The sequence below is a fragment of the Hemiscyllium ocellatum genome, chromosome 25 (genome assembly GCF_020745735.1).
Source record: "Hemiscyllium ocellatum isolate sHemOce1 chromosome 25, sHemOce1.pat.X.cur, whole genome shotgun sequence".
NCBI classification, from domain to species: Eukaryota; Metazoa; Chordata; class Chondrichthyes; order Orectolobiformes; family Hemiscylliidae; genus Hemiscyllium; species Hemiscyllium ocellatum.
In genome coordinates, this window is record NC_083425.1 from 36,584,824 (window position 1) to 36,608,808 (window position 23,985).

At 47.7% G+C, this 23,985-nt stretch overlaps 1 protein-coding gene across 5 annotated transcripts in view; it reads right to left on the reverse strand.

Annotated features, from left to right (window-relative positions):
- LOC132827829 (epsin-2-like) overlaps positions 1-23,985 on the reverse strand; it is a 95,478-nt gene that overhangs the window by 50,529 nt on the left and 20,964 nt on the right. For 4 of the 5 annotated variants that reach the window (XM_060844570.1, XM_060844569.1, XM_060844571.1 and 1 more), the window contains exon 2: positions 5,264-5,926. In XM_060844570.1, the coding sequence (XP_060700553.1) occupies positions 5,264-5,926 (663 nt within the window). Of the gene's footprint in view, positions 1-5,263; positions 6,005-23,985 lie in introns of all 5 variants that reach the window. The other variant, XM_060844572.1, reaches the window with a different exon arrangement.

Genomic DNA, 23,985 nt, shown 5'->3' on the forward strand with positions numbered 1-23,985 from the left:
CATTACTGAGGCTGTGCTGCGCTGTTGGAGGATCAGTACTGAGGGAGCACTGCACTGTTGGAGGATCAGTACTGAGGGAGCGCTGCACTGTCAGAGGGTTAGTACTGAGGGTATGCAACATTGTCAGAGGATTAATACTGAGGGAATGCTGCTCTGTTGGAGGATCAGTACTGAGGGAATGCAGCACTGTTGGAGGATCAGTACTGAGGGAATGTTGCACTGTTGGAGTGTAAGTACTCAGGGAGAGTGGCACTGTGAGAGGGTCAGTACTGTACAGTATTGAGAAAGTACAGAGAGTGCACCATGCTCTCAGAGGGTCAATATTGAGTGAACGCTATGCTGTAGGAGGTACTGTGGTGAGGAAAGCACATTGTTCAAGGGTCAAATTACTGAGAGAACAGCACTGTCCAAGGGTACTGTCAGAGGTAGTATTTAAGGAGTACAGCACTGGAAAAGGATAACATTGAGGGAGTGCTACACTGTCAGAGTCAGTACTGAGGGAACGTCACACTGTCAGAGGTCAGTATTGAAGGAGTGTGGCACTGTCAGAGGTTAGTACTGAGGGAGTGTGGCACTGTCAGAGGTTAGTATTAAGGGGGTGTCGCACTCTCAGAGGTCAGTATTTGAGGGAATGTGGCACTGTCGGAGGTTAGTATTGATGGAGTGTGGCATTGTCAGACATCAGTATTGATGGAGTGTGGCACTGTCGGTGGTCAGTATTGAGGGAGTTTCATACTGTTGGAGGTCAGTATTGAGGGAGTGTAGCACTGTCAGATGTTAGTATTGAGGGAGTGTCACACTGTCAGGAGTTAGTACTGAGGGAGTGTCGCACTGTCAGAGGTTAGTATTGAGGGAGTGTCGCACTGTCAGAGGTTAGTATTGATGGAGCGTGGCACTGTTGGAGGTCAGTATTGATGGAGTGTGGCACTGTCAGAGGTCAGTAGTGAGGGAGTGTGGCACTGTCACAGGTCAGTAGTGAGGGAGTGTGGCACTGTCAGAGGTTAGTATTGAGGGAGTGTCGGACTGTCAGAGCTTAGTGTTGAGGGAGTGTGGCTCTGTCGGAGGTTAGTATTGAGAGAGTGTGGCACTGTCGCAGGTCAGTACTGAGGGAGTGTCGCACTGTCAGAGCTTAGAATAGAGGGAGTGTGGCACTGTCAGAGATCAGTACTGAGGGAGTGTGGCACTGTCAGAGGTTTGTATTGAGGGAGCGTCGCACTGTCAGAGGTCAGAGGTCAGTATTGATGGAGTGTGGTACTGTCAGAGGTCAGTATTGAGGGAGTGTGGCATTGTCAGAGGTTGGTATTGAGGGAGTGTTGCACTGTCAGAGGTTAGTACTGAGGGAGTGTGGCACTGTCAGATGTTAGTATTGATGGAGTGTGGCACTGTCAGAGGTGAGTATTGATGGAGTGTGGCACTGTCAGAGGTCAGTATTGAGGGAGTGCTGCACTGTCAGAGGTGAGTATTGATGGAGTGTGGCACTGTCAGAGGTCGGTATTGAGGGAGTGTGGCATTGTCAGAGGTGAGTATTGATGGAGTGTGGCACTGTCAGAGGTGAGTATTGATGGAGTGTGGCACTGTCAGAGGTTAGTATTGAGGGAGTGCTGCACTGTCAGAGGTCAGTATTGGTGGAGTGTGACACTGTCAGAGGTCAGTATTGAGGGAGTGTGGCACTGTCAGATGTTAGTATTGAGGGAGTGCTGCACTGTCAGAGGTGGGTATTGATGGAGTGTGGCACTGTCAGATGTTAGTATTGAGGGAGTGCTGCACTGTCAGAGGTGGGTATTGATGGAGTGTGGCACTGTCAGATGTTAGTATTGAGGGAGTGTTGCACTGTCAGAGGTTAGTTTTGAAGGCGTGTCACACTATCGGAGGTCAGTACTGAGGGAGTGTCATGTTATCGAAGAAACACATTTCCCAGTACAAGTCTCAATAACGAGTCTTCAATTTTGCCAAAATCACAAGGAATTGGGATTTTTATGCAATATGATTAGTACAATAAAACACTCAACACTTTGCTGCAATTCCCATAAAGGTGCATCTGTACCAAAAGGCAAAAAAAAACGAGGAGGAATGATGCAAGAATTCATTGTGAACTTGTTTTCTGGTCTTTGTACTGATGCCCTTCGCACTCAGTGCCCGGGATACAGACATGTGTGCTTCATTGCTGTAATATTGACATTAAACTATCAATGAAGATCTTGGGCAGTTCGAACAACCTCATTCTGTGTTTGCTTCATGGTTTGTACTAGAGCCCAAATTCTGTCTCAAATATTCAATGCTGCATTGCCAAAATACTGTCTGTCAGATGTTGAAGCCCCATCGCTTTCTCAGTGGGAATCTGGGACGTTATTCAGGTTATAGTAGGACAGGTTTCTCGAGTGGCCTGGCCTGTATTTATCCCTCAACCTATATCCCCCCAAAAAACTCTCTGGTCATTATCATGTAGTTGTTTGTAGGATCTTGCGGTGTCTAAACTGGCTACTATCTTTCCATTAATCCAGCAGTTGCCAAGCCTCGAAAGTACTTCATTGACTGTAAAGTACTTTGGGATATCTTGAGGTAGTGACAGGCACTATAAAAATGCTAGTGAGTCTTGTTTCCTCAGTGTACCATGTGGCCATCGGGATGGTGAACCAGAATGACCTTGATCTTTTGTCCCTAACTTCCTGCGAGAAGTTGGAATTGCATTAAAGCAATATTGGCACAAGCCACGGAATCCCACGCAGTGATCAGGGAATTGAAGTTCACTCCAATCTCAGCCAGTGACCCCTGACTGAGGATTGTGAAAGCCTCGTGCTGTCTCAGAGCCTAACTGTGTTGCTCCATCACTGTGTACATTGAGGAAACCAGCTGAGGTCACAGGCACCGAACAGTAAACATTGCACTAATCTCAACTTTACACCCTGCAGCTTCAACAATGCTAAAGAAACTCGATGCCATTCAGGACGAAGCAGTTCCATTCTCATCTACCAAACTCAATACTCACTGCCCTCCATTATATGGGTGCAGAGGTAGCAGGGTGTACCAAATGTGAGATATATTGGAGCAACTCTTCAACAGCAAATCCATGGTCTCTGCCATCTAGAAGGACAAAGGTAACAGCTGCATGGACAAACCACCTTGTTTTCCTCCTCGAGCCACTCACTGTTCTGACCGAGAACTAACTCACCGTTCCTTCACCATTGCCAGGTCAAACTCCTGGGACCTGCTAACACCACATAGACTGCAGTGATTCAGGGTGACAGCTCTACACCACCTTCTCAAAGACATTTAGGGATCATTCCATAGATTAAGGGAAATATAAACACAGTGTGCTATACTGTTAGGGGCATCTGAATTAAAATTAGCATTTTTTCACAGTGTCAAGGTGCTGGTGTTCGACTGGGGTGGACAAAGTCAGGTGACACCAGGTTATAGTTCAACAGGTTTATTTGAAATCAGAAGCTCTCGGAGTGTTGGTCCTTCACTTGATGAAGAAGCAATGCTACGAAAATTTATGGTTTCAAATAAACCTGTTGGACTATTACCTGGTGTAGCAATTTCTGACATTTTTCCGTGTTTGGCACAGTCGATCCCTGTTAATTCATCCTCTGGCCACCTAAACATTCATTCCAAATCCTACAGCACAGGACCCACATCACATCAAACCTATTCAAATCTTGGAGTGAAAATTTTTGCCTGGCTTCTGGTGTCACTGACGCTCCCAGGAATAACTGATTAGAATATAATCATGCTCCTTGATATAAACAATTCAAATTTGAACTTGTGAATCAATTTTTAACAGTGCCACCCCGTAGTCAACTGAACTGCCTGTTCCCTGGTCCAAGGTGTTCCCTGGATTACATGATACGGTTCTCTCCTACAGGAGGTGTAGGTCATCCCTGGATTCACAGCCTACTGGTTCCAGTGGAACTTAGCAGAGGCATCAATCTGTCAGGGAAGGCAAACTGACTCCTCAGTAGCCCATCCGACCGAGTCCCCTATTGTTTCTAAAGGGTTACAGGAGCCTGGTCAGGTGCAGATCATGTCAGCAGCACAATGGGCCTCCAAGCATCAGTGCCAGGATGAACTATTTGTTCCTGTCCATTTAATGTACAGCACCACAGGGTTTGGAAAGGGAATTGATGGGACAAGTTCCTTCTGGACAATGGTTCAGCTGATTGAGAAGAGCTAGAAGGATGTCATGGATACAGTTACAATCTGAGAAGTGAAATAGGAGACACACTCACAACACAAAGCAACGTGAGATAATTCTACAAACGCAGTGAGCTTTCCAGAATTGTCCAGCCTGTGTGCTATCTGAAAACCACAGAATGTGGGAAGTTTCCAGGTCCTTTTCTGTCAGAGGTAGTCACAGCCTATTCTGAAACACACTATGTGAGCAGGTGAAGGACTTTATCCTGTACTCTGCTCAAGGCAGTCCCCTCTAACACACCCATCCCATCTCTGGCGATACCAACTTGTGCTAGGGTATTGGGGAGCTCGAAGAGACATTCTCAATGGGAGAGTGGACAGCGAAGGTTCACAGGCAATTCAATCACAGGAGAAGGGACTCTGCTCTCAATCACACCCACACTTCCCAGCAACAGTTAGGGAATACAGTCTGTATGCAAAACCCTAGGGATATTCTCTCCACACCCACAGGTCAAAAAAACAAACCATTCCATCAACCAATGTGAGAAACTGGAGTTTGTCTCTGCACATCTATGTGCCTGTACATCTGTGTGTGCATATGCCTGTTTGCCGATATGCACATTTATGTGTGCGCGTAAGTGTGTGTGTATGTATATGTTCAGGTTTACATGTGAAAATGTGTGTGTGTGTGTGTATATATATATATATATAGAGACACACACACACACACACACACACACACACACACACACACACACACACACACATCTGTGTGTGTGTTTATTTCAATATCTGTCTAGGCTTTCACAACCTCAGGATGTCTCAAAAACCTTTACATCCAATTCAGTGCTAGGGGGATCGCTCCTGATTGTCTTTGAATAGTGCCTTAGGATCTTTTACATCCAAAGATGACAAATGGATCATCAGTAGTTTTTTAACTTTACTGTGGGACTTGGGAGTTAATGTCAAAATCTCTGACAATGCAGCAACCCTTTAGGAGGCAGAGTTAGTCTGAAGTTGGTTTGAACTCAACCTCTGATTCTGACCCTCTGAGAAAAACAGAACTTTAAGTGAAACGAGAAGCCACAGCAAATTGTCATGCAGCAGCGAGGCCAGTAGCTGTACTCACATTCATTGAGAGACACAGGCGATCCACCTCTAGACTTTCTGAAATCCTCACCATAACTGTACGAAGACAGGTTCGGATGACTTGATCCCCGACCGAAGGTTGCTTGTTGGTTACTGCCCATTCCTGTAGCCACCTGGGACATCCTCTCTTTAGTTTTCAGTGCGTGAGCCCGATCCTGGCGCAAACGCTCTTCATCTTTCAGCAGAGCAACCAACTGTTTGGCCTTCTCTCTCACATTGATACCTTGGTCTTTGCCATCCCGGTCAATGTACTGAAAATCCTTCAGAGTCTGCACAGTGAAGATGTTCTCCTTACATTGCTGAGACACCTTTTCTGAGCCAGTCTTGATCAAATAATCTAGCAGGGTCAGTGCCTTGTAGACATGTCTCCAATTCTTCCCATGATCATTCAAACGCTTCCAAATCATGCCCATGATCTCGGAAAAGGCCACCACGTTAAAGGTCAGGTCCGCAATGTTGGACATGAGGGAACTGGGTGGGCCCCAGGGGTCATTGGATGTGGCTTCTCGCACTTTGATCTCGGCATCCGAGTAATTATGGACAATGTTCTTCATTTGTCTTCGAATCGCTGAAGTGGCCATTCTCGGTCTTCGACTCAATCCCGGCTGGAGACAAATCAACTCGACCCGGGGAGTTTGTATTACTGTAATCCAAGAGGACAGGAGGTCACTATCCCATCAGGATTTGTCCCCAACCACCAGCAAGAATCAGGGAGCCTCAGCTGTGAGCGGAAGAATGAGAGGAGTCATCTTAGAGATCTACAAACTCACACTGTCCCCTTGAGTAACTCCCTCCCAGAAGAGGGTCTCACCCTGCTGCCGGTGGGGGGAGTGGTTCTGGTGCTGACTCCCCGCATTCTGAAGCAGGGAACTACAACCAAAACACTCGAGCAATGATGGGGCTCCCTCACTAATAGGCCAGCTTTAAAAGTTAAAGCTTTAATTCCAATTAATTTGTAAATTCATTTTGAGAGCCACCATCCCAGATTAAGGTCTCCACACAAGTCAACACACACTCACTCAAACACATCCACTTCAATCACCCACTTTGCTCACTCAGTTCACCCTCCCCCATGCTTTACACTTCCCACCTCCCTTAACACTCACCCTCACACACACAAACTGAGATTCCCCATTCCAGAGCCAAACAAACAAACACACACACACACATACACACACACACACACACTTTCTCGATTCACTTGAAATGTGCCGACCCTACGCAGCCTGGTATTAGCACTGCCCAACCTTACAGTAGCCCGTCAGCTCCCTCTCAGTTCAATCAGTGAGTGAAATGAACACTTCGACTGCCTTTGCAATGGAGCAGATGACTTTATCTGGGTCCAAGCTTGAAGCAATCACCCCTTGCACTCCTTGGCTCAATGTACTCACTGCAACATGGAATTAATGGGAGCTCTCCAAAGCAGAAAGAGAGAGAGAGACAGTCCATTCAGATTACTAGAGCAGAATAAGGCAGAGTATTATAAGACAGACTGAATTTAGTGAGCCCAACAAGTTCTTGCAGTTTATCCACCGAATGATTGTTGCCCAGAGAGATCAGTTGTGGGAAATTTTGAAAATTCAGATACATTACTGAGAGCACATTCAGATATGTTACAGAACTCACCGATCGCTGGATAAAGCTGTCCTGTTAGCAACTCCCAAACAAAGTGAGCAGGATTTGCAAAACCAGCAACTCTGAGGTCAAACAGAGCAGGAGGGCGGACTGGAGGGGAAGCAAACCAGATCAATCCATTGCTGGAATCCAGGAAGTGTTCACTAACTGTAACGCTAGCAGTCACCATTCTCCCATTAGAGAGAATCATCACAGTTTTGAACAGAGGCTGAGGGGCTTGATCCACACTGTCGTGTCTGTGGAAGCCAGAATGAAGGGTTGTCTGTTTTTGACAGCTCAGCTCACTCTGTGAGGCTCCCCCATTTACACAGACTTCACTTTAACTCAATCCAAATAGAGAGAGGCAGGAAAAGAACTTAAACTCTGGACCAGAGAAAAGGTTATTGATACCTCAGCTCCTGCCTTTGGAGCTGGTTGACTTGGTTGGGGGAAGGGAGAGCTGATCGACTGTGGGGGGAAGGACAGGAGGGGAGTTGATCGACTGTGGGGGGGGAAGGAGAGGATGGGAGCTGATCGACTGTGGGGAGAAGAGCAGGAAGCTGATTGGGGGGGATTAGGGGGAAGCTGATCCTCTGTGGGGAGCAGTGAGGGAGCTGATCGAGTCTGGGGGGCGCAAGGGGGGGTGGAAGCTGACCGAGTGTAGGGGGAGCGGGGGGAAACTGATCGAGTGGGGGGGGGGGCGGGGGGGAAAGCTGATCGAGTGTGGGGGTAGCGGGGGGAAGCTGAAAAAGTGTGGGGGGCGGGGGGAAGCTGATCGAGTGTGGGGGGGCGGGGGGAAGCTGATTGAGTGTGGGGGGGACGGGGGAATCTGATCGAGTGTGGGGGGGCGGGGGGAAGCTGATTGAGTGTGGGGGGAGCGGGGGGGAAGCTGATTGAGTGTGGGGGGGATGGGGGGAAAGCTGATCAAGTGTGAGGGGGACGGGGGGGAAGCTGATCAAGTGTGGGGGGGACGGGGGGAAGCTGATCGAGTGTGGGGGGAGCGGGGGGGAAGCTGATCGAGTGTGGGGGGAATGGGGGGGAAGCTGATCAAGTGTGGGGGGGACGGGGGGGAAGCTGATCGAGTGTGGGGGGAGCGGGGGAAGCTGACCAAGTGTGGGTGCGCGGGGGGAAGCTGATCGAGTGTGGGGGGGGGGGCGGGGGGAAGCTGATCGAGTGTGGGGGGGACGGGGGAAGCTGATTGAGTGTGGGGGGCACGGGGGGGGAAGCTGACCAAGTGTGGGGGGGGGGCGGGGGGAAGCTGATCGAGTGTGGGGGGGACGGGGGAAGCTGATTGAGTGTGGGGGGCACGGGGGGGGGGAAGCTGATCAAGTGTGGGGGGATGGGGGGAAGCTGACCAAGTGTGGGTGCGCGGGGGGAAGCTGATCGAGTTTGGGGGGAGTGGGGGGAAGCTGATTGAGTGTGGGGGGAGCGGGGGGAAGCTGATCGAGTTTGGGGGGTGTATTTAGAGGAATCTGATCAACTGTGGAGGGCAACAGTTGAAATTTGAGGGAGAGAAGGGAATAGATCAGATGTGTGAGGATGGGGGTGGGAGTGGGCTGGGGAAGCTGATTGACTGGATTGATTGAGGGTGAGTAAATAAACTCTGAAAAGGGTAGCTGATCGACTGAATGAGTCTGTAGTTGATAGATTGTTCCAGGGAGCAGTGGCAGAGAATAGAAAAAGTGTTTGTTAAAATTGATTTGCTGAGTTAGTTATTCTAGTTCACGTGCTCGGCTCTGTGGACTTTGCTGACGTCATCTGACTAGCGGCCTGAGTTGATGAATTATTAAGCATTTGCTGAGACTGGTGGTTCTTCTGCTACTGATTTATTACATGGTCCACAATTACACACACAGTTAGGGAAGTGGGTGAGAATTGCCTCAAATTCTTAGCTACAAACTCCAAGCAGCTTCTCGTCTGATCTCGGAGTTACCCCAAATCTTACTGACAGGGCTTGGTGCTGTCAGCAAGACTCTAACAGCTCCCTTCACACTCACACATTCCTCTCTGCAGGAATCACACTGGAAAAGAAACCAGAAACAAAATCAAAAGCTAATTTCTCCCTCTCTCTCATTAACGGATCCAGAGGCTGATGCTGACTGGACTGAGGTCACCAGGCACTGCAGGGAATAGGGCTCAAACACAGAATAACAGAAAGCTCCTGTATTTCTACAAAACCTTTCACTATCCCAAGAGGTTACGTTGCGTTGCATTCATGCAGCAATTCTGAACAAAACAGATAGCAGCAATGCAGCAATCATAATTCTACACAGCAACATCTCACAAACAGCACCTCAAAATGACCAGATAATTTCCTTCCTTTCTTTCAAAATAGTGTTCTGCTATTTTGTGTGCACTTGGAAGTGCATCAGGTTAAAGAATCAGCAAGTGCAATCTTCAACTATGTTGCATTCCCTTACTACCAGTCCTCAGACAGTGCAGTACCCCCTCAGCACTGACCCAGCAACAGTGCTGTACTCCCTCCGCACTGACACTGACAATGCAGTACTCCCACAGTACAGATCCTCTGATAGTGCAGTAGTCCCTAAGCACTGACCCTCCGACAGTGCATCACTGCCTCAGGCCTGACCCTCTGATATTGCAGTACTCCTTCAGCACTGACCCACTGACAGTGCAGTACTCCCTCAGCACTGACCCACCAAAAGTGCAGTACTCCCTCAGCACTGACCCTCTGACAAGTGCAGGACTCCAACAGCACTGACCCACCGACAGAGCAGTACCCGCTCAGCACTGACCCGCCAACAGTGCAGTGCTCCCTCAGCACTGACCCTCCGACAATGCAGTACTCCCTCAGCACTGACCCACCAAAAGTGCAGTGCTCCCTCAGCACTGACCCACCGACAGTGCAGTACTATCTCAGCACTGACCCTCCGACAGTGCAGATGCCCTCAGTAATGACCCTCTGACAGTGCAGTACCACCTCAACCCTGTCCCTCCGATAATGCAGCATTCCTTCAGCATTGACCCACCAACAGTGCAGATGCCCTCAGCAATGACCCTCTGACAGTGCAGTGCTCCCGCAGCACTGACCCTCCGACAGTGCAGTGCTCCCGCAGCACTGACCCTCCGACAGTGCAGTGCTCCCTCAGCACTGACCCTCTGACAGTGCAGTGCTCCCTCAGCACAACCCACCGACAGTGCAGTGCTCCCTCAGCACTGACTGTCTGACAGTGCAGTGCTCCCTCAGCACTGACCCTCCGACAGTGCAGAGCTCCCTAAGCACTGACCCTCCGACAGTGCAGTACTTGCTCAGCCTTGATCCACCGACAGTGCAGATGCCCTCAGCACTGACCCTCTGACAGTGCAGTAATCCCTCAGCACTGACCCTCTGACAGTGCAGATGCCCTCAGTAATGACCCTCTGACAGTGCAGTGCTCCCTCAGCACTGACCCACCGACAGGGCAGTGCTCCCTCAGCACTGACCCTCTGACAGTGCAGTACTACCTCAACCCTGACCCTCAGATAATGCAGTACTCCTTCAGCACTAACCCACCAACTCTGCAGTACTCCCTCAGCACTGACCCACTGACAGTGCAGAGCTCCCTAAGCACTGACCCTCCGACAGTGCAGTGTTCCCTCAGCACTGACCCTCCGACAGTGCAGAGCTCCCTAAGCACTGACCCTCCGACAGTGCAGACCTCCCTAAGCACTGACCCACCGACAGTGCAAATGCACTCAGCACCGACAGTGCAGTACTACCTCAGCACTGACTCTCCGACAGTGCAGAGCTCCCTAAGCACTGACCCTCCGACAGTGCAGTGCTCCCTCAGCACTGACCCTCTGACAGTGCAGTGCTCCCTCAGCACTGACCCTCCGACAGTGCAGTGCTCCCTCAGCACTGACCTTCTGACAGTGCAGTACTCCCTCAGCACTGACCCACCGACAGTGTAGATGCACTCAGCACCGACAGTGCAGTACTACCTCAGCACTGACCCTCCGACAGTGCAGTACTTGCTCAGCCTTGATCCACCGACAGTGCAGATGCCCTCAGCACTGACCCTCTGACAGTGCAGTAATCCCTCAGCACTGACCCTCTGACAGTGCAGATGCCCTCAGTAATGACCCTCTGACAGTGCAGTGCTCCCTCAGCACTGACCCTCTGATAGTGCAGTGCTCCCTCAGCACTGACCCACCGACAGGGCAGTGCTCCCTCAGCACTGACCCTCTGACAGTGCAATTGCACTCAGCACCGACAGTGCAGTACTACCTCAGCACTGACTCTCAAACAGTGCAGAGCTCCCTAAGCACTGACCCTCCGACAGGGCAGTGCTCCCTCAGCACTGATAATCTGACGGTGCAGTACTACCTCAACCCTGACCCTCAGATAATGCAGTACTCCTTCAGCACTAACCCACCAAATCTGCAGTACTCCCTCAGCACTGACCCTCTGACAGTGCAGTGCTCCCTCAGCACTGACCCTCTGACAGTGCAGTGCTCCCTCAGCACTGACCCTCTGATAGTGCAGTGCTCCCTCAGCACTGACCCTCTGACAGAGCCGAGCTCCCTCAGCACTGACCCTCTAACAGTGCAGTGCTCCCTCAGCACTGACCCTCTGACAGTGCAGTACTACCTCAACCCTGACCCTCAGATAATGCAGTACTCCTTCAGCACTAACCCACCAACTCTGCAGTACTCCCTCAGCACTGACCCTCTGACAGTGCAGTGCCCCCTCAGCACTGACCCTCTGACAGTGCAGTACTCCCTCAGCACTGACCCACCGACAGTGCAGATGCACTCAGCACCGACAGTGCAGTACTACCTCAGCACTGACTCTCCGACAGTGCAGAGCTCCCTAAGCACTGACCCACCGACAGTGCAGATGCACTCAGCACCGACAGTGCAGTACTACCTCAGCACTGACTCTCCGACAGTGCAGAGCTCCCTAAGCACTGACCCTCCGACAGTGCAGTACTTGCTCAGCCTTGATCCACCGACAGTGCAGATGCCCTCAGCACTGACCCTCTGACAGTGCAGTAATCCCTCAGCACTGACCCTCTGACAGTGCAGATGCCCTCAGTAATGACCCTCTGACAGTGCAGTGCTCCCTCAGCACTGACCCACCAACAGGGCAGTGCTCCCTCAGCACTGACAATCTGACAGTGCAGTACTACCTCAACCCTGACCCTCAGATAATGCAGTACTCCTTCAGCACTAACCCACCAACTCTGCAGTACTCCCTCAGCACTGACCCTCTGACAGTGCAGTGCTCCCTCAGCACTGACCCTCTGACAGTGCAGTGCTCCCTCAGCACTGACCCTCTGACAGTGCAGTGCTCCCTCAGCACTGACCTTCTGACAGTGCAGTGCTCCCTCAGCACTGAACCACCGACAGTGCAGTACTCCTTCAGCAATGACCCACCGACAGTGCAGTTCTCCCTCAGCACTGATCCACTGACAGTGCAGTGCTCCCTCAGCACTTACCCTCCGACAGTGCAGTGCTCCCTCAGCACTGACTCTCTGACAGTGCAGTATTTCCTCAGCACTGACCCTCCGACAGTACAGTACTCCCTCAGCACTGACCCTCCAACAGTGCAGAGCTCCCCAAACACTGACCCTCCGACAGTGCAGTGCTCCTTCAGCACTGACCCACCGACAGTGCAGATGCCCTCAACACTGACCCACTGTCAGTGCAGTACTACCTCAGCACTGACCCTCCGACAGTGCAGTGCTCCCTCAGCACTGACCCTCTGACAATGCAGTACTCCCTCAGCACTGTCCCTCTGACAGTGCAGTGCTCCCTCAGCACTGTCCCTCTGACAGTGCAGTGCTCCCTCAGCACTGACCCTCTGACAGTGCAGTGCTCCCTCAGCACTGACCCTCTGACAGTGCAGTGCTCCCTCAGCACTGACCCTCTGACAGTGCAGTACTCCCTCAGCACTGTCCTCCAACAGTGCAGATGCCCTCAGCACCGACCCTCTGACAGTGCAGTAGTCCCTCCTTACTGACTGTATGACAATGCTGCACTCCCTCAGCACTGACCCTCTGACAATGCTGCACTCCCACAGCACTGACCCTCTGACAGTGCAGTACTCCCTCAGTACTGACTGTATGACAATGCAGCACTGCCTCAGCACTGACCCTATGACATAACAGTACTCCCTCAGCACTGACTCTATGACAATACAGTATTCCCTCAGCACTGAGCCTCCAACAGTACAGTACCCCCTCAGCACTGACCCTCCGACAGTACAGCAACCCCTCAGCACTGACCCTCTCATAGTGCAGCGTTCCCTCAGCTGACCCTAAAACAATGCATTACTCTCTCAGCACTGACCTGATGACAATACAGCATTCCCTCAGTATTGATCCTCTGACAGTGCAGCACTCCATCAGTGCTGACCCTATGACAACATAGCACTCCTTTAGTACTGACTCTTTGGCAGCACCACAGTCACTTGCTACTGATCCTTTCATAGTGCAGCACTCTCCCTATGATAATGCAGTACTCCATCAGTACTGACTTTCCGACAGTGCAGCACTCCCTCAGTACTGATCCTCTTGCAATGCAGAGGACTGTTAATACTGCATAGGGATTGAAAGCCTGAATCTATGCTCAACATCTTCTCGTGGGACTTTACCCCATAACCTTCTAATTTGGGAGATCAACCATTCAAAGCTGATACCAACTGATTTCCCAATCACTCACAATAACATTGCTCTAATTTAACTCACACATTCTAACGAGAAAGCATAGATTTAGCAGCTTGCTCGATATGAGGTTGATTTGCTCAGTTAGATGGTTTATAACATTGAGTGTCTCCAACAGCACAGAATTAGTTCCAAGGTTACCATGAAAGTCCCAAACTGTTGACGTTACCTCTTGTCTGAGTTGTGGTGACCCTCAGGTTAAAATACCACCACTCATCTCTCTCTCAACTGAGAGTGCAGCCTCATGGTCGCCTAGAGAATTTATCTTTACGTTATCCTCATAAATGAACGATGTGATATGAGTTTTAGTACCACTGTGATGCCAGGTATGTAGGTGGTATGTCATAAAAAGCAGTTGTTTGGACAAAGAAAATGCTTGCTCAACATGCCTTGCCTTTTTTCAAATATTCGAGTAGGTACCATCCTCCACCACCCCCCCCCCCCACCCCAACAACTTGTCACCAGGTTTCTCTGTTCCTGCACCACCTTAGAACTGTACCCTTCAGTTTATATTGTCTCAACTCATTCTCCTTTTGAAATACACAGCACTTCACATTTCTCAGTGTTACATTTCATCTGCCTATTTCACTAGCCATTCTTCGCCTTCCTGAAATTTATCATGATCCTCTTATAACGATTGAATGTGCAGCGAGTGAGAGTAATGGACAGAATCGGCCAGTTGGTATTTGGATTAGGCTTCAGATACTGGAGTTCCAACCTGCAGCACATTTGGAACCCATCTCAAACTAGGAGTTGTGAGTATTGCCTTTTGCAAGTGTGAGTTTTTAAACACTTTTGTTGATGTTGTCAGATCTGTCAGAACTGGAGTAGTCAGACTTGAGCTTCAGGGATTGTCTCAGAAGAAACTATGCTGCTGAATACATTGATAGCTGACTTCATTGTTCAAACACCTCAAAGGCAATAACAATTAAGACCATTCCACTAACAAACTGACTCAAACCTGCCTTCCCCTAGTTTTTAATAAAGTGTCAAAGACTTGAATGAGACCCAGTGCCCAATTAATACTCAGATACTCATTAAACAGAGTGGAAGCTGCCCTGCAAGATGACCTCCAGTCAGACTGACATATTCTGAAAAATTCCATCATATGACCTCCCAATTCCATCCAACTGTCACTGGTCACCTAGTATGTCCATCCTGGCAATGCTCCACCTTCCTGCATTGATTTAAAAACACCAGAAACTATCAGCAAATTGGATGACTCATGACTGACAGCTTGTCATAAAGCCTTTTCTCCACCTCCAATATTGTTTAGAACTAAGAAACAGAAATCTTCAAAGGAAGCAGAAAGACTCTCTTGGGTTGCTCAAAACTGTTTCTAAATGGATCTTAAATTCCTGGAAAGTCCCCAACAATCCTGGAGGCTCAGCAACCTGACTAGGAAGTGACATCATATTTAAATGCCCAGTTGCCACACCTCCAGACATTCAATTCCTGGACACTTGGGGAGAAAGAACAACTTGCGTTTTGAAGGGCAGGCAAACTGCAGATCAGGTCATTTGAATGTTGCATTGAGTAAATTAGCAATTGAAATGCAACACCCTTTTGGAATATTAAACACAACACCAGGGCGTTGCATTAGTTAATTGAATGACCTTGCCTGGTTCACTGCCTCATAAAAACATCAGCATTCAGCCCACAGCTCAGCCACCTTCAACACTGACCACCTCTTACAAGTACAAACAGCACATCCAAAAAGCACGTCATTGACAGGCTCCCAAGGTTTTTACATGACATTTCAGAATCACTTTTAAAATTTAAGCTCCTGTTTTCATACCCCTCCATGGCTTCACCATTGCGCATCTCCAATCTCTTCCAGCTTCACAGCTGTGTTACATGTACAATCCTATAATGCGAGAGATAAGGGGTCTGACATTTAACGCAGAGATACGGAAGATTTTTTTTTCTCTTGGTGAGATGTTAATCTTTGTGGAATTCTCTTCCACAGAAAGCAGTGGGGGCTATATTCAGTGCTAAGTTAGATTTTTGATTGACAAAGGATTGTGCTGGAAGGCAGAGTTAAGGCCACAATCAGATCAGTTGTGATCTTATTGAGGGTGGAACAGGCTTGATTGACTGAATGGCCTGCCCCTGTTGCTATTTTTAATGATCGTATAAAACAGAGCGTTGAAACATAGGGAGCATGTTAGCAGGTCTTAGGGCCCTTGCGTGTACACATGCGCGTACACGCACACACTCAATGCATGGTTTAAAGTGAATGTAATATCACTAGATTAGAGATACACCTGTATCATATCAGCAGTCCTTTCAACTCACGCTTGTTTTGAGAACCATGTCACTCACCCACAACCTTTGGTACATGACGCACTCTACTACTAAAATATTACACTTCAAAGGCAAGCAGTTCAGGGTTCATGTGTGAGGAACCTAATGCAAGCCCTCAACTTACGACAAATGTGGACATCTCTTGTATCATCAATACTCCCACTAGTTACTCGTGGTGTACCGCAAGGGTCGGTGTTGAATCCACTGCTGTTCGTCATTTTTATAAATGATCTGGGTGAGGGCGTAGAAGGGTGGGTTAGTAAATTTGCAGACGACACAAAGGTCGGTGGAGTTGTGGATAGTGACGAAAGATATTGTAGGTTACAGAGAGACATTGATAAACTGCAGAGCTGGGCTGAGAGGTGGCATATGGAGTTTAATGAGGACAAGTGTGAGATGATTTACTTTGGTCAGAGTAAACCGGACTGCAAAGTACTGGGCTAATGGTAAGATTCTTGGTAGTGTAGATGAACAGAGAGATCTTGGTGTCCATGTACACAGAACCTTGAAAATTGCCACCCAGGTTGACAGGGTTGTTAAGAAGGCATACAGTGTTTTAGCTTTTATTTATAGAGGGATCAAGTTCCGGAACCATGAGGTTATGCTGCAGCTGTACAAAACTGTGGTGAGGCCGCACTTGGAGTATTGTGTACAGTTCTGGTCACTGCATTATAAGAAGGATGTGGAAGCTTTGGAAAAGGTGCAGAGGAGATTTACTAGAATGTTGCCTGGTATAGAAGGAAGGTCTTACAAGGAAAGGCTGAGGGACTTGAGGCTGTTTTCATTCAAGATAAGAAGGTTGAGAGGTGACTTTATAGAGACATATAAGATGATCAGAGGGTTAGATAGGGTGGACAGGGAGAGCCTTTTTCCAAGTGACAGTGAGCACGAGGGGGCATAGCTTTAAATTGAGGGGTGATAGATATAGGACAAATGTCAGAGGTAATTTCTTTACTCAGAGAGTAGTCAGGGTATGGACCGCTTTGCCTGCAACAGTAGTAGATTCGCCAACTTTAAGTACATTTAAGTCATCATTGGAGAAGCATATGGACGTACATGGAATAGTGTAGGTTAGATGGGCTTCAGATTGGTATGACAGGTCGGCGCAACATCGAGGGCCTGGACTGCGCTGTAATGTTCTATGTACTCAGCCAGGGTTATATACTCAAGAAAGGTTCCTTGAGTTGTTCAGCCTGAACAAAACCAACACATTAGGCTTTGAGTAAAAACATAGAAAAATAAAAACAGGGAACACAAAAAATTAACACAAAGTATGGCATAGAATGTGATTATTCAATGCAACAATTTCAGTCATTGAAGATGGAATTAATTGGCTGATGTCTCAACCATAATCATAGAATCCTTTGTTATGGACTCGGTCAAATCACTCAAAACATTCTTAAGCAGGCAGCCCCAGACCATCACTTTGCAATTTGTTTCAGTAAGTGTACAGTGAAAATTACCAGGAGTACGTTAGTGTGGCTGACTACCAAGTTTCAAAACAGACAAAACTTTATTTACAAGATTACACAATGAAACATAAAGAAAAGAATAGAGAACCCTGACATGACAGAACTCAGTCTATCCAAACTAGACTTAATTATGCTGTTCCGAATATATACAACAGTCCCAATAAGCAAACCCCCTTAAAAACCAGTATAAATGGAACAGATGCTTACGGGTTGAAGTTAGAAGGGCAGAGAGACAGAGAGAGAAAGTTTGTATCCACACAGCTCACTGTTGAACTCCCAACCAGTTCTGGACTGAACTAAACTGCTCACCTAGAGGTGACCACTCCCCTTCCTTTATACAGGTTACTTCTAAAACACGACCACTTTGGCCTGAAGTCTTATCTGTTTACATACAAACAAAAAGGCCTCTCAATACCCTGTAATCTCTGTACCAAACCAGTCTAACCGGCATCGAGAGCAGTTTATTAGCCCTCTGATAAAAACCAAAGACACAACATCCTTGAGAAAAGGAACGGCTTTGAGAAAAAAAGAAACCAGCTTTGTACACCTCCCCCCTTTAAAAAAAATGAACCATCAATACCAAAAGATGGCTTCATTTTTAAAGCCCTTCAAAAACCCAGTTAGTAGTCTAAACACACATATACACTATACTAACTATAAATAAGCAAACATGCACAACCACATGCAAATTCAGGCCGTGGTACACCCACCACCGAACGCCCCTGTATCTCATTCAAGTCTCGATAATGCATCGGCAATCATGTTTTTGCGACCTGCCACATGCCCAACTGTCAAATTGAATGGCTACAACAACAAGCTCCATCTAAACAGTCTGACATCTTTGTCCTTAAATTTTTCCACAAATGTCAATGGGTTATGATCAGTGTATGTGATAGTCTCAGATGCATTGCTGGTAATATAAACACTGAAATGCTGTAATGCCAACGCCAAAACCAGGCTTAAAATCTCTTTCTCCACTGTTGAATATTTCTGTTGATGAACGTTCAACTTCTTGGGAAAATACCCGATGGGTCTTTCTATCCCCTTGTCATCCTCCTGCAGGACCACTGCACTGACACTCACATCACTGGCATTGATAGCCACCTTGAAAGGCTTTGTGTAATCCGATGTGGCTAATACTGGGGCAGCAGTTAACACAGTTTTTAGGCTGGCACATGCCTTTTGATAGTCCACTGTCCACTGAAAACTCATGTCCTTTTTTTGAATAATTCAGTGATTGGAGCAGCCACACTGCTAAAGTCCGACACAAACTTTCGTAAAATCCACTCAATCCCAGGAACCGTAGGACTGCTTTTTTTGTCGACGGTGTGAGAAATTCCCCAATTACTTTCATTTTTGCATCATGTGGGGTCATTCGTCAATGTCCAGTAACATGGCCCAGGAAGGTGACTTGGGCTTTGGTAACTTCACTTTTAGCCAGGTTTACCACCACGTCTGCCTTCTGAAGATGATTGAACATCCCGATAAATGCTGTAAATGTTCCTTCTGTGAGTGACTAAAAATCACCAGGTCATCGATGTACACCACACAGTTGGGTAATCCGACAATGATCTTATTAGTCAGTCTCTGAAAAGTGGTTGGAGTGTTTTCATAACAAATCGTATGTCTTTGAACTTAAGTAGTCCATTTGGTGTTAGGAAAGCCGAAATTGACTTTGTTCTTTCTGACAGTGGACTTGCCTGTAGCATCTGAGCAAGTCCAACTTAGAAAGGTAAGTTGCTTGTCCCACTTTTTTAACACAGTCCTCCAACCATGGGATTGGATATGCATCAGTCTTTGTAACAGTGTTGCCTTTGCGGTAGTCCACATATAACTGTTGGATATCATCTGGCAATGGCACCATGATTATGGGTAAGCTCCAGTCACTGTAACGCACTTCGATTAGGCCATCTTGGAGCATACGCTCTATCTCCTTCTGAACCTGTGACAACTTTAGAGGGTTATGCCTATAGGATGTTGGCAAAAGTGGGGACTGCAGATACTGGAAATCAGAGTCTCGATTAGAGAGGTGCTGGAAAAGCATAGCAGGTCAGGCAGCATCCGAGGAGCAGGAAATTAACGTTTTGGGCAAAAGCCCTTCATCAGGAATGAAGGCGGGGAGCCTCCGGGGTGGAGAGATAAATGGGAGGAGCATGGGGCTGGGGAGAAGGTAGCCAAGAATACAATAGGTGGATGGGGATGGGATGAAAGTGAAAGGTCAGAGAGGAGGATGGAGCAGATCGGTGGGAAGGAAGATTGGCAGATAGGACATGTCATGAGGATGGTGCTGAGCTGGCAGGTTGGAACTGGGGTAAAGTGGGGGAGGGGAAATGGGGAAGCTGGTGAAGTCCACATTGATGTCCTGGGCTTGAAGTGTCCCGAGGTGGGAGATGAGGCGTTCTTCCTCCAGGCGTCGGGTGGTGAGGGGAATGGCGGTGGAGGAGGCCCAGGACCTGCATGTCCTTGGCAGATTGGGAAGAGGAGTTGAAATGTTGGGCCACAGGGCAGTGGAATTGATTGGTGCAGGTGTCCCGGAGATATTCCATAAGACGCTCTGTGAGAAGATGTCCAATCTCTCCAATGTAGAGGAGACCGTATTGGAAGCAATGGATACAATAAGTGACATTGGTGATGTGCAGGTGAACCTCTGATGGATGTGGAAGGTTCCTTTGGGGCCTTGGATGGAGGTGAAGGAGGAGTTGTGGGCACAGGTCTTGGAATTCCTGCGGTGGCTGGGGAAGGTGCCAGGAGGTGAAAATGTGTTGCTGGAAAAGCGCAGTAGGTCAGGCAGCATCCAAGGAGCAGGATATTCGATGTTTCGGGCATAAGCCCTTCTTTCAGCTCTGATCTCCAGCATCTGCAGACCTCACTTTCTCCTCGAAAGTGCCAGGAGGAGACGGTGGGTTGTTGGGGGGGGTGGTGTGAACCTGACCAGCTGGTCACAAAGGAAACGGTCTTTGTGGAATGTGGAAAGAGGTGGGGAGGGAAATATATCCCTGGTGGTGGGGTCTGTTTGGAGGTGGCAGAAATGTCGGCGGATGGTGCAGTTTATGCGAAGGTTGGTAGGGTGTGAGGACTTGGGGGCGGGGGGGTCTGTCCTTGTTACAGTTGGAGGGGTGGAGTTTGAGGGCGGAGGTGCAGGATGTGGATGAGATGCGTTGGAGGGCATCTTCAACCATGTAGGAAGGGCAATTGCGGTCTCTAAAGAAGGAGACCATCTGGTGTGTTCTGTGGTGGAACTGATCCTCCTGGGCGCAGATACGGCGGAACCGGAGGAATTGGGAATCCGGGATGGCATGTTTGCAGGAGGTAGAGTGGGAAGAGGTGTAATGAGGTGGTTGTGGGAGTCAGTGGATTTGTAAAAAAAAAATCAGTGTCAAGTCGGTCGTCATTGATGGAGATGGAGAGGTCCAGGAAGGGGAGGGAGGTGTCAGAGATGGTCCAGGTAAATTTAAGGTCGGGTGGAATGTGTTGGTGAAGTTGATGAACTGCTCAACTTCCTCACGGGAGCAAGAGGTGGTGCTGAAGCAGTCATCAATATAGCAGAGGAAGAGGTGGTGCCAGTGTAATGACAGAAGATGGACTGTTCTATGTAGCCAACAAAGAGACAGGCACAGCTCGGGCCCATGCAGGTGCCCATGGCTACCCCTTTGGTCTGGAGGAAATGTGAGGATTCGAAGGAGAAATTGTTAAGGGTGAGGACCAGTTCAGCCACATGAATGAGTGTCAGTGAAAGGGTACTATTGTGGATGTCAGGAGAGGAAGAAACGGAGGGCTTGGAGCCTGGGTCATGGTGGATGGAGGTGTAGGGGGTTTGGATGTCCATGGTGAAGATGAGGCATTGGGGGTGGGGAAACAGAAGTCTTGGAGGAGGTGGAGGTCGTGGGTGTTGTCTTGAATGTATGTGAGGAGTTCCTGGACTAGGGGGGATAGGACAGTATCGAGGTAGGTGGAGGTGAGTTCGGTGGGCAGGAGCATGCTGAGACAGTGGGTTGGCCAGGGTAGTCAGGCTTGTGGATCTTGGGAAGGATAAAATCGGAACAGCATCTCCTAATCTGCATCATGCAGAGTTAGGTTAGTACTTCCCACTTTATTTCCGCATATCTCCCCACATGATACTAATAACTCTTTCAGGTAATTTCAATTTTTTTGTGGAAGGCAACTCAATAATTTATCCCAATTTTTGATAACTTCCTCATTGTCCAATTTGATTTGAGGAATTCCAATTCAGAATGCTCTGAGCTTGGTTCTTCCTTCTGTAATCATTAACACCTCCTCTTGTTTTCCTTCCCAATCAAAATACCTTTTGGACATATTCCCATGATACCTCTGTGAGATTTCATAATCAGCTCATAATCATCAGCCCCTTCAGCTGCTAACCTTGCTGTTTTAACTCTCTGTCCTTCCACATGGGTTTGCACTACCTCAGACAGTGAATTTTTGAATTCCTCCAAAATAGTTACCTCCCTAAGAGTATCATAGGTTTGCTCGATGTTTAAAGTTCTTATCCATCTATTGAAATTACTCCGATCTTTTCAAATTCAATATAGGTTTGACCAGGGTCCCTCCTTACATTCCTGAAAGGTTGTCTATAGGCTTCTGTTACAAGCTCATCTGCACTTAAAATGGCTTTTTTCACCTCCTCAATCTCCCCAAATACCTCCCCTGATAGTGATACGAATATCTCATTAGCGCTACCTACAAGTTTCATTTGGATCAAGAAAACCCACATTAACACTGGCCACTGCCTTTGTTTAGCCACCTTTTCAAAAGGCTTCCACATCCTTCTCATCAAATTTAAGTAATGCTTGACCATATTTAAACAGTTTCTTACTAGGTTTCTGACTACTAGGGTCTTGCTCCTCCTCACTAAGCCTATTCTCAGCCTTTATCTCCAGCGTTTTAAGCTGCCTTTCCTTTGTAAGTGTCAGTTTTTGAAGTTCAAAAGCTCTCCCTTTTTCTCTCTATTCTGCTGCTCTCTCTTTTTCCCTCTCTTCTGCTTTTAGTTGTAACTCAAACTATTCCATTTCTGCTGTCCTTTCCTTATCTCTTGCCTCTGACCCAAGCTGCTTCATTTACAATTGAATTCTTGCCATCTTTCTAGATTTTGATGGTTTCTCCAGCAAGTTTAAATGCTGAGCCACTGCTGTAATTATCTCTCCTTTCTACACAGAAGAAGGCAGTTCCAATTCCATCTTCTCTGTTTGGTCTTATTCACTTTTTGCAAAACTTTCAAAGTCACCACATCCACTTCCAGAAAACGTTTGGTGACTGCAAGAGCTATAACCATCCCAAGCTTTGTCCACCCAACCAAACCAACCTGAAATGAAGACACTAGCACCGACAAGTCGCTGTTTAAAATCCCGCAAAGAGCCCCCAGTCTATTATGGATTAGGCCAGATCACTCAAGACATTCTTAAACAGGCAGCACAGACCATAACTTTGCAATTTGTTTCGGTAAGTGTACAGTGAAAATTACCCAGAATAAGTTAGCGAGGTTGACTTCCAGGTTTAAACCAGACAAAACTTTATTCACACAATTACACAATGAAACACAAAGAACAAAATAAAGAACCCTGACATGACAGAACTCAGTCTATCCAAACTTGACTTAATTATGCTGTTCGGATATACACAACATTCCCAATAAACAACCCCCCTTAAAAACCAGTATATATGGAACAGATTAGAAGGGCAGAGAGAGAGTGTTTGTATCCACACAGCTCACTGTTGAACTGCCAACCAGTTCTGGACTGAACTAAACTGCTCAGCTAGAGGAGACCACTCCCCTTTCTTTATACAGGTTACTTCTAAAACACAACCACTTTGGCCTGAAGTTTCATCTGTTCACATATAAACAAAAACGCCTCTCGATATTCTTTAATCTCTGTACCAAACCAGTCTAATCAATACCGAGCAGTTTATTACCCCTCTGATAAAAACCAAGGACATAATATCCTCGAGAAAAGGAATAGCTTTTAGAAAAATGAAACCAGCTTTGTGACACCTTTTAATATGGAATCAGGCCATTCAGTCTATCAAGTCCACATTGACTCTCTGAACAGCATTCCATCCAGACCTATTCTATAACTCTGCATTTTCCATAGCTATTTAAACATGGCTATTACCCCTAACCTGCACATTCTTGAGCTGTGGGAGGAGACTGGAGCACCTGGAGAAAACCCACACAGACTCAGGGAGAATATCCAAACTCCACACAACAGTCACCCAAGGTTGGAATCGAACCCAAGTCCCTGTCACAGTGAGGCTGCACTGAGCCACTATGCTGCCCCTCATTACCAAGAATGGCTGAAAACATAGCTCTGTTCATGGGCTGTATGACTTACTGCCTTAGTTTCCATGAGATGTCAAAACAGGTTTCTCCACTTTTTAAGGTATCTAGAGCTCAGATCTATTTGCCAAGCCTCTCACTATGAAGAAATTGCAGCCACAAGCTAGCCTCAGGAAAGAATGCAACAAAGTTACCAATCCCAATCCATCCGACTGACCTCTCGAAATGTCCACCTTTTGTTCAACAGACCTTAGTTAAATCTCAATCCATAATCCTGATTCCGATTCTCCATCTGATAGCTCTGCCCTAAGCTTATCATACCCTTTCTACAACTCCAAAGGCATAGACA